This window comes from Danio rerio, chromosome 19 (assembly GCF_052040795.2).
Source record: "Danio rerio strain M-AB ecotype USA chromosome 19, GRCz13ab, whole genome shotgun sequence".
Taxonomy (NCBI): Eukaryota; Metazoa; Chordata; class Actinopteri; order Cypriniformes; family Danionidae; genus Danio; species Danio rerio.
The window spans coordinates 51180001-51191014 of NC_141039.2; the positions used below are offsets into that span (position 1 = coordinate 51180001).

The window sequence follows — 11014 nt, forward strand, 5'->3', positions numbered from 1 at the left end:
AGCTGCGAGCGCGGCGGCACCACCCGCGGCTGCTGCGAGCGGTGCGAGGCCAGAGACGCTCCCGCCAGGGGTGCCGGGTTGGTGAAGCCGGTGCTACCATTGGCGGTGCCCGAACTCACCGCTGCGCTGCTGCTCTTCCCGGACGCCGCGCTCTGCCCCTGCCGGCCTCCACCACGCATCTTGCTGCCGCGGGCAGGCTTCACGTGGCGGTGGTTGGGCGCAGCACTGCTGTGGGCATTCTCCTTCTCCTGCTGCTCTCTGCCCACCCGCGTGCGGCCGTTGCGGGCATCCTGCCCATTAGTGCGCTTGGAGGAGGGCAGGCCGTCGGTGCCCGTGGAGTGTGTGTGTGTGAAGGGTGGAGTCTGTGTGTTTGGCTGCGGTGAGGCGGGGGCCGCGGGTGCAGCTCTATGGTCCCCCACGCCCTCTTCCTCCTCCTCTGGCTCAGGCTCCAGCGCTGCCCTGCGCACCCGGGCACCATCTCCCCTGCGGCGCTGCGGCTCCTCCACGCCCTCCACCTCCACCTCTGCCACGCTCTCACCCTCAGACTCCTCACTGGCACTGAAGCCCAGCTCTGCCAGTCGCCGGTTCCGCTCGCGGGCGCTGCCCCCGTAGGCCGGAGAGGAGGGCTCAGAGGCAGCGATGGGCGACGGAGAGTCCGAGTCTGACTCCGAGTCCGACTCTGAGCTGGACGAGGAGGAGGAGCTGGAGTCCCGCACCCGCTCCAGCAGCTGGCACATCCTCTTGAAGCGCTCCAGCTTCTCTCGCTGGTGCGATCGCTGGTCCTGGCTGGCGGATAGCAAGGCCGATGCCGCTGCAGTGCCCGAACCATGCCCGCCGCCCGATGAGGAGTTGGGCCCATTTGCCTCAGAGGAGTCTGAGGAGTTGGGTTTCACTTTCTGCTGAGAGAGAGAGAGAGAGAGAGAGAGAGAGAGAGAGAGAGAGAGAGAGAGAGAGAGAGAGAGAGAGAGAGAGAGAGAGAGAGAGAGAGAGAGAGAGAGAGAGAGAGGGTGAGGAACAGCAGCACACAGAGAACAATGCTGCGTCTGCACACTTACACACTTACCTTCTTCAGGTGTTTCTCACGGGCACCTTTAATCTGTGGGAGACACAGAAACACACGTTACACACAGCAGACCCTCAGAAACACACGTTACACACAGCAGACCCTCAATAACACACCGTTATAGTATATTATATTTACAATACTATATTTTATCATGTCATTTCACACTGGTTAAATGCCAGCATGATGAACCGTCAGCCATATTTATTTATGTCAGATAATCCTTCACCTTCTCTTCAGCTGCTGTGAGGGTTTAGATGCAGATCGTACACTGCCTGTCTGAAGAGTTTATCTGTAGCATTAGAGAAACGGGTTTGAGTAAAGAGGTGTAGCTCTATGTACTCACCTTCTTCTTGGAGCCACTGTCCTGCGGAAGCTCCTTCTCCTTCTTGCGTTTGGGTCCATCTGAGCGCGGCGCGTCCTCCACAGAGAGACTCTTCTTCTTACTGGCCGGAGGCTCATCCGTCAGCTTCCAGCGGCTCACTTCTCCATTATCCATGCGCCGCTTTCCCAGCCCGTCTGTCTGATCCTGAGCACGCAGACACACACACACACACACACACACACACGGTAATGCCATTATGATGATTAATGAATCGAGTTAGACCAACATTAGATTAATTCATTGACATTTAGATGATAAACGTCTGTAAAGTTCTGCTATAAATCCTCTTCCTGTGAGACTGTACTGCTCGGCACTGATGGCACTGACGCTGTGATCCTGACGGTAAGAGCGCAGTGTTCTGCAGTGTGGAGCCTGCGCTGGATCTCTCCCTCACCTTACTGGTCTTTCCTTCCTTGTGGCACTTCGGGCACTCCCAGCAGTTCGGGATCTCGTCGTTGATGATGCCTTCAGACTTTCCCATCTGTGGAGACAGTAAAATCAGGTTATCTACAGGGTCAGAGGTTCTACATTATCATGGTCTCTGCATTGGGCAGGGTGTCTGCATCGGTCAGGGTCTCTGTATGGTGCTCAGTGCGGTTGGAGCAGGTTGTAACGCACCTTCAGGCAGCTGGGGTGGATGATCTCATTGCAGATGGTGCACTCCATCAGGGACAGGCTGAACTTCTCCTCCTCAGACTCCACCGTATCCTCCTTTCCTGCTTCACCACATGCAAAACACACGGCTGTGTGTGGCAGCACCGGCTGGAGAAGCACAAACACACACACACACACACAGTCAGAGAATACACCACAGCCAGCAGGCCTGATCTCAGGTCAGTCTCCTGCATTAACAGTGATCTCCTCATGCAGTAGCGCTCTGTCGGCCGCTGTGATGTTACACTAATATTAAGCTAAACTGCAGCGAGCGCGCAGCTCTTCTGATGAGGACACACTGCAGGAAACACCCCGAGTGGACCATTTGGGAAAACTGATGTACTATTATTTAACTTTGTATAGTCACTAGTGTTCGTGTCAGAAAACATCCCTCATCATCGTGTCTTCTGTTTAGGAGAGGATTTGTGCGGCAAACTAATGACTCAATCTGGCAACCCTGTGTGTGGACTCTGATCGGGTCTGCATCAGAGTTACAGCTGTCAGATGAAGAACACTGAAGAATAAAAACCTGATGCTGGTATTGTGTGTGTGTGTGTGTGTGTGTGTGTGTGTGTGTGTGTTTGTTTATGTGTTTGTGTGAGTGAGTGGGGGGCAGGGGGGAGGGGGTGTTCAAGATGTTCAACACTCACTGCAGTGCACTGCCGTAGCAGACACGACTGCTTCATGCGTCCCGGGCCTCCAAACTTCTTCATGTCTTTGCAGAAATGGCACTCGCCACACTCCGTCCGCATACACGCCTGACAGCGCCGGCAACGAGTCCGCCGCCGCCGCGCGCCGCCCAGCGCCTTACTGCCAGACATCCCCTCTGCATTCAACTGAACACACACACAATAACATAACACACACCGATCAGATCTGCGCTCTCACAGTACACTGCTCTGCATTCAAAACACACACACACACACACACACACACACAATATTGCCAAACTACTGCCTATATGATCAGTGTGTATGGCAGACTTTTTCTGAGTTCAGTGGAGACCAGTTATCATAAGGCAAGCGTTACTTTAAATATTATGCAAAGATATTAGGGTTATTTATTTTAATGTCGTGCGAGTTACAATACCCAAGCTGATCTTTATAAACACTTTCCTCCAGTCCATATCCAACGCTTGCATTTAATCAACTAATTCCTCCAGCTGAGGGGTGATGAACACGTCTTATTATTCATTACAGATGGGGTCTCTACATTAGAAATGAAAGGTGACATTGAGTGAGTCAGTGAATCTGTTCATCTGTCTGATTCATTCCAGAACAAAGCAAACGACTCAGATAATCACAGACTGATGCTGCGCAGCACTCACTGTACTACCGCTCCGCTATAGCAGTACAGCGCATGTGACGGCTCTCCGCATTGTTATGCTTTAATGCTGCTGTTAAACATCATGAGGACACTGCAACTGTGGAACGAGTGTAATCATAACTACTGCTCAACCATTCTGCAGCAAACACTCTTTACAGAGCACTCCAGCATCTGCAGGTGTGTGTGTGAGAGATGACACATGGCATGATCCTAATATCTGCACATGCATTAGATGATGCTTACTTTGTGTTCAGTTGTTGTGTAGCTGACTGAAGGCTAGATGTAAATGAATGAGAAACACTGGGCTCTCCACTCTTTGAGCTGGTCAGATGTGCACTCCACTGCTAGTCATCCGTGCACTACAGAGTCTGCATGGGGGATTGAAACACCAGCTCAAGCACCAGTTTAACCACAGTATTTTCTCCGCAGCTCTCCTGTAGCGCTGCCGGGGTCACAGATGATCAGGGTTTGAGAAAACACAGGAGTTAGCGTTTACTTCTGCATGTGCTTTCACTGCCAACGACAGCAGATACACTTTCTGTCAAACATCACCCGAGTGCTCTGAGTGTGCCGGCCTTAATCCACAGCAAACCTGACTACATGGAGGATTTCCTCATGTCACAGTACTGGGGATGTAAGACTACAGTGATGGATGACTGAGGTAACTACTGGCACTGTGGTTACCATGGCATTTATACAGTATGTGGGTTACGCTGTCACACACACACACACAGACAGGTGAAATAAGGGCCTAAATGACAGAAGCAGAGCAGAGAACACACGTTCATCACAAGCACAGCTTTACCATCAGTGGATGAACACACACACACACACACACACACAGCAGAGAGAGAGAGAGAGAGAGAGAGAGAGAGAGAGAGAGAGAGAGAGAGAGAGAGAGAGAGAGAGAAAGCGCTAACCAGCTAACCAACCCTCACACAGTCCAGCGGCAGCAGATCGCAGGTCTGAAACACACACACACACACACAAATAAACAGACACGCTAGTTAGCAGGTTAGCAGCTCCATCCAGCAGCGCTACTAACCCTAACCAGCAGCTGAGGGAAGAGAATTTGGCCCAGGGTGGGTTAGTTTAAATGAGCAGTTCTCTCCCTCACACACACACACACACACACACACACACACACACACACACACACACACACACACAGATGACTAGCTGAGCAGCACACAGGACTGCCGTTAGAGAAGCAGCCTATCTAGTGCCCTCACCTGCTCGTGTGGAGGCGCATACTCTCTGGCCGAGCATCGGACTGTTTCTGCGGCGGAACACAATGAGCTTCCGTGTTTCTGCTGCTCAGCCCTCTCACCGAGCCGTTACCGACACCGAGAGGCTGATCCCGGTCCCTCAGCCCTCCAGCCGCTCAATCCCCGCCGTGTGGATCCGCAGGCCGGTGTTCGGGAGCGCAGCGGCGGATAAACGTGTCTTTTGTTCGCGCTCCGCTATTGTGCTGCTGCGCGTCTGATGGCGGATCCGCGTTCATTCAGCAGCAGACGCGGGAAACGGGCCACAACCTCTGACAGGACGCTGACGCCATCACATGCGATTCTGCTCCCCGAAATCAAATAAATAAATAAATATGGTAAATAAAAAATATGGAGAGTAAAAAAATAGCAAAGCTCCTCCCAGTCCTCTGGTCACCGCCGAACGGCACTATGGGAAATGTGGTCCGCCGGTGCCCTACCCAAAACATCCGCTTTCAGTATCACCGCAGATTTATGATAAAACTGACACAATTATATAATAGCTGTTATTAAAAAAACATTCATCTTGACAACAACAACACTATCAACAATAAGAAGATTTATTAACTTTAAAGTATAAGTTTGCGGTTTCTGTCTAGTTAATTGTGTTCTGAAATCAGCTGAAAGAACAGTGTGTGAACAGAGCTAGCATTTGCGGCTAACACACACACTCACACAGGGAGAGAGAGAGAGAGAGAGAGAGACTGACTCACACACACCGGCTCCCTCTACAGCTGCTGTGAAACACACTCACACACACACACACACACACTCTCTCTCCCTCAGAGCGCAGCTCCCGAACACACCGCGCTGTTTGCTCTGCAGAGGCCGAAGATGATCAAGCTTTTCTCGCTGAAGCAGCAGAAGAAGGACGAGGAGTCAGCCGGCGGGCCGCGCGCGGGGGGCGGCGGGAAGAAGGCGAGCGCGGCCCAGCTGCGGATACAGAAGGGTGAGAGACACACACACACTCTTGCTCTCGCGCACACACATATACACGCACGCAAACACACCGGGCCGGTACCGGAGCTCGCACAGCCGCGGGGCCGCCGACCGGGTCGCTGAGGAGAAACAGCGATAGCGTTAGCATTAGCCGCGCGCTAACAACATCCGGCGCTCCTCGGAGATTCTGGCCCATAAAACAAGACAAAACAGACAGTTTAGACATTCACAGTCCGAGCAGGAGGAGAACACCGATCAACCGTCGAGCTGCGCGGACAACTCTGCGTTTCTGCCCGCGGAGAGGTAAAGTTTAAGTCTCAGTCAAAACACTGAGGCCTACAGACCCGGAGGAGGAGGAGAGCTGGAGCTGTTCATAACCAGAGGAGACCTTCAGCAAAGATCTGCTGTGCTCCACAAACCATCCACACGATATCACACACACAGTAACAGTCAAACTGGAGTGAGTGTGTGTGTGTGTTCATACAGCTGAGCAGAGTCTGGTCCCCATTCAGCAGAAACACCAACTCGGCTGAGGAAACACAGCCGATACTGATGAGGAGAAACGGCTTTAAACACACACACACACACACACACACACACACACACACACACACACACACACACACACACACACACACACACACACTGTTTTAACTGTTCCAGGGAAGTGTCCTCAGTTAAGTTAATAAAGCACAGTGTGTTTTCGGCTGTTCTCCATCACTCACGCTTTATTTGCTCCACACCTGTGAGTTACTTCTAATAAACACAAAAGAAGATAGTGTGAAGAATGCTGGAGGAATCTGGCTTTGACTTCCGGTGTTGGTTTTTCCTACTCTGGACCTGAAAGTTTGCAGTGTTGTTCAGATGTGCTGCTTTGAGAGGTGAGCGGTGTGTACATGAGCAGAGCTCTCCTGCGGGACCCTTTAACACTCTTACACACTTTGAGTCTTGTTTTAAGACCCAATCACGACCGCTGTAACAACAATGACGCGGCTTTAATATTTAGATGAGCGTGAACAGAAGCTGAAGATGCAGAGGAACAGCCCCACTGCTTCTGTACAAACCACCGACAGCCAATCAGAATCAGCCTGCGCAGACGAGGATCATGGGACGCTGAGCTCTGGGTGATGGCACTGCCTGTATGATGCTGTAGTTCATGTGTTGTTGTATGACTTGTTAATCTACGCTGCGGCTGACATGGCCACAACACATAAACACATGATGACAAGCCCTGATCAACACAGACGGCTGATGGAGGAGTGTGGAGATCAGCACCTCCTCTGTGTGCTTCTGCTCATCAATAATGACTGTACTGGCCCACACTGATGAAGAACAGCAGGAGATGAAGCAGCCGTGGTGGAGCAGAGAGGTGTGCACGTGTGTTTTTGTGACATATCAGGACACAAATCTGTATATGACAGGTGTAACACGGGTATTACAAAAAGGTGAAATCTGTGGACATTGGTGACGTCCTCATTTCTCCAAAAGCTTCTAAATCCCACTGAGTGAGGGAGAGAGTAAAGCTGCACACCGGCTCCTGTGATGGCTCGGGTTAGGGCAATACTGTATACGGTTTGAACAGTATAAAATTAATGGAAACCTATGTAATGTCCCCGCTTTTCACAAAAACAAGTGTGTGTGTGTGTTAGAGAAAAGCTAATGCTGCTGTTTCTCTTTGTCAGACATCAATGAGCTGAACCTCCCGAAGACCTGCGAGATCGTCTTTCCAGACCAGGACGACCTGCTGAACTTTAAGCTCATCATCTCTCCAGACGAGGTGTGTGTTCTGTGTGCTGAGGAGTGTGTGTGTGTGTGTGTGTGTGTGTGTGTGTGCTGATCTGGGGAAGCGCTGTACTGACCGCTGCTCGTCTTCTTTCCTCAGGGTTTCTATAAAGGAGGGAAGTTCGTCTTCAGTTTTAAGGTGAGCAGCAGAGGGGCGAGCGGCGCGTCCGTGTCCAGCTCTCTCCAGTGTGCTGTCGCCGCTGCACTCACACTGTTCTGCTTGTTTCTGTAGTGTTCTGATCTGTATGTGAGTGATGTTGTGAAACTTCCGTGCGCTGATCTCTGCCGTTGTGGGAAGGTTTTTCTGACGTGTTTCTCCTTTAGGTAGGGCAGGGTTATCCGCACGACCCCCCCAAAGTCAAGTGTGAAACGATGGTTTATCACCCCAACATTGACCTGGAGGGAAACGTCTGTCTAAATATACTGAGGTATGGTGTGCAGCTTTACACTGTTGCTCATCTCCATCTTCTTCCAGCTGAACACATTCATCTCTTAATGCTCAGGCTGTTTCTACATGCATCTCTCATTTCTCTTTGCTATTTGGGCTTATTGGAAGCTGATTAGAATAAAACGTGAGGATCATCTTCTGATAAGATGTACTTTTAGAGGAAAGTGATGTTCATATATGTGGACTGAATGTACATAAACACTGTTTCCTGCCTGTCTGTAATGCATATTTAATATAGGAATATTTTGAACATGTTTTGACTATCAGAGAGTGAAATCAACATTTTTGCCCATTATGGACGGTTAAAACAGTGTTTGGGACACGTCATATGCTGCAGAACAGTTGCAGGATGATTCTGTGTGTCTGTAACAACATATAAAACACTCAGACTATCTTAAACAGACCCTGCAGAGCTCGAGTGATGTAAAAGATCACACTGTGAAATGTGTTGAATGCTGCTCCGCATGAGGGACTGGATGGTGTTCTCCCACCTGATGACTTGGTTTATTAATGATCAGCCCGCTTCATCATGTACACACTGTAAACACACGCTCTTCTTCTGTAATATAAAGGATATTTGGATTATTTGACAGATATTTGAATCGGTGTTCTGGATTTTTCAGTAAATCACTGAAGAGCAGTGAGTGATTAGTCTAATATAAACCACAGGAGGAAGCTGTCCAGCGTGAGGAGAGTACCCTGCAGCAGAACGACACAACACTGCTGCTGAAGAGCTTTATTAGTAAATGAGTTGCGATGGTGTAACTCTGCAGTTCACACACAACTTTACTGTATTTCAGAGAAGACTGGAAACCGGTGCTGACCATTAACTCCATCATATACGGACTACAGTACCTGTTCCTCGTAAGTGTTGATCAGTGTTCTGGCTCAGTTCATAATGACTATCACTAGTCCTAGCTTAATTAAAGAGGATCTATTGTGTGTGTGTGTGTGTGTATCTCCAGCAGCCTCTAATGCTCATCATGAGTGAACTGTGTTTATTATAATCAGACTTGATGCAGAAACACTGTGATTGACATTCTCTCTTTGTACACGTCATCAGATGGGGAAAGCCCCGCCCACTAGTGCCCATCTCTCCATCTCGTTAGCATATCCAGCAGCCCTGAGTGAGAAGCAGCCGTCTGTCCATTAGCCAGTAGAGTGTTTGAGCTGCTGAAGATGATGTCAGCATAGACTAAGAGGATTATAGATGTGGAGTTCTAGATGAACAGAAACAGGAGCCACATAGACTGACAGAAGCATCAACACACACTCACACTGCAGCACACACACACTGCTGTTTTACATCTGTCACTATGCTGACATCTGTAGCTCCGCCCTCTTCTGAAAAGATTACAATATCATTTACATTTAAAGCGACAGTCACCAAATTAGGATCAAAGCCTGAAAGGGTCAGTTTCAGAGAACTGGAGAACATTACCTGTGGGATATTCAGCTCAAACACACACACACACACACACACACACACACTACAGACAGCAGACATGCGTTTACAGCTCATATAAAGGGGCGGAACAGCTCTCCTTTAACCCTGCCCTGTCCTCTTAGACATTTTGCAGTTGTTGTTGTATAGGGTGTAAGGGCAGTGTGTGTGTGTGTGTGTGTGTGTGTGTGTGTGTGTGTGTGTGTGTGTGTGTGTGTGTGTGTGTTATTGATCGGTATTATGATGTGCCAGCTGTATTGGTGAAGTGTGTGTGTGTGCTTCTGTTCCCGCAGGAGCCCAATCCTGAAGACCCGCTGAATAAAGAGGCAGCAGAGGTTCTGCAGACGAACCGGCGACTCTTCGAGCAGAACGTCCAGCGGTCGCTGCGGGGCGGATACGTGGGCGCCACCTACTTCGAGCGCTGCCTGAAATAGTCCCGCGCCCGCCGGCCCTCACGTCCGAGAATGCATTTATCGTTTACATGCGCTGAGATGTACTGACCGACACACTGACCGCTCTCGGGTGTGCGGGACGGTGGCGAGCGTTCACAGGCTGGTCAGTGGTTGTTGCTCAGAGAATTCAGTCGTATTTCGCCACTATGCTGGTACCCACTGTTTATTTTTTGCTGAGATTCACATGCTAACTCATCCTCCACTCAACATGAGCGTGCGCGGGGCAGACACACACACACACACACACACACACACACACACACTCACACACACTTCTCTATTCCATCACCCAGCTTGAGGACTGATTGGTTTGGGCTTGAGACGGCCGCTGCCCCGCGCCGCACACATCAGCCGTGTTCAGTCGTCCTCATGTCTCTGTCTGCCAGATTCTCTCAGTATCGGTTGTGTTTAGCGCTGCATTTGACCAATTCCTGATCACATTTATAAATTGATGGCCGCTGCATTGATCGCCGGCGGTGCACAGGCGGCCGCTGGGATATGTGTGCTGATTGGCTGTTGGAGAGCGGGGGGGCGGGTCTGCAGGACGGGGCGGGTTAGCGAGGGTTGCGTAATGTTACAATTCTGTTGTGTATATTAAATCCCAGTTGTTCACGATGACTGCAATATGAATTATGTTAAATAAAATATTGACTTGAATGCCTACAGTGATGGAGGAGTGTCAACTACAGCCTCACACACACACACAAACTGTCTCATACACACACACAAACACAACCTCACACACGCTTTCTCACAGACACACACACACCATCTCACACACTGCCTCTTCTACAGCAATAATAAACTGAGCACACTGAGCAGGAGCGCTGTTGTGTGTGTGTGTGTGTGTGTGTGTGTGTGTGTGCTTCTGCACAGGAAGCTGCTCTAGAACTCTCCTCCGCTCGTGTGTGATCAGTGTTCCTCAGGCTGAAGGGCTCATGATCACGGCTGCAGTACACTATGCTGAAGTACACTGAAGACCTGCTTCCTGTTCCCTGTGTGTGTAGTGTTCTGCAGAGGGATTGGGACAGCTATAACGAGCCCTCAGTGTGTGTCATAATAGTGCACATCTGCAGTTCACTTCATCAAAGTGCTGAGTAATGATGACTTTGCGCCTGAAGGTGCTGTTCCTCTAGTAATCAGTGTGCCGTGGGAATCACACCACACGCTACCCCTGATAACAGTGCGCTCCGTGTCTTCATCATCTGCTCTTTCTGACCCACACTCGGTCTGACGGGCTCTTGTAATGAACGCAG

At 50.2% G+C, this 11014-nt stretch overlaps 2 protein-coding genes across 13 annotated transcripts in view; one reads left to right on the top strand and one right to left on the bottom strand.

The window, feature by feature from the left end:
* The window catches only part of fbxl19 (F-box and leucine rich repeat protein 19), a 14430-nt gene extending 9346 nt beyond the window's left edge, over window positions 1-5084 (bottom strand). For 4 of the 12 annotated variants that reach the window (XM_087293792.1, XM_087293790.1, XM_087293791.1 and 1 more), the window contains exons 1-7: window positions 4661-5084; window positions 2753-2938; window positions 2067-2210; window positions 1843-1929; window positions 1410-1592; window positions 1064-1096; window positions 1-899 (exon numbers count right to left, since the gene is read on the bottom strand). The exon at window positions 1-899 is cut by the window's left edge and continues 222 nt beyond it. In XM_087293792.1, coding sequence (XP_087149918.1) covers window positions 1-899; window positions 1064-1096; window positions 1410-1592; window positions 1843-1929; window positions 2067-2210; window positions 2753-2923 — 1517 coding nt within the window. In that variant the 5' untranslated portion in view covers window positions 2924-2938; window positions 4661-5084. The remainder of the gene's footprint in view (window positions 900-1063; window positions 1097-1409; window positions 1593-1842; window positions 1930-2066; window positions 2211-2752; window positions 2939-4660) is intronic. The other 8 variants (XM_087293795.1, XM_087293793.1, XM_087293794.1 and 5 more) reach the window with 4 other exon arrangements.
* Window positions 5085-5429: 345 nt separating this feature from the next.
* ube2m (ubiquitin conjugating enzyme E2 M) lies at window positions 5430-10419 on the top strand. The gene is made up of 6 exons (XM_087296130.1): window positions 5430-5642; window positions 7315-7409; window positions 7515-7553; window positions 7739-7842; window positions 8663-8726; window positions 9600-10419. The coding sequence occupies exons 1-6, from the start codon at window positions 5528-5530 to the stop codon at window positions 9738-9740; spliced, it is 558 nt and encodes a 185-aa protein (XP_087152256.1). The 5' UTR covers window positions 5430-5527; the 3' UTR covers window positions 9741-10419.
* Window positions 10420-11014: the final 595 nt, after the last annotated feature.

Bases quoted from the DNA above. Each gene is read 5' to 3' on its own strand.
- ube2m (XM_087296130.1), top strand. From the start codon at position 5,528: ATGATCAAGCTTTTCTCGCTGAAGCAGCAGAAGAAGGACGAGGAGTCA. The intron at 7,410-7,514 runs GTGTGTGTTCTG...TTCTTTCCTCAG, and splicing joins TCATCATCTCTCCAGACGAG to GGTTTCTATAAAGGAGGGAA. The intron at 7,554-7,738 runs GTGAGCAGCAGA...TTTCTCCTTTAG, and splicing joins AGTTCGTCTTCAGTTTTAAG to GTAGGGCAGGGTTATCCGCA.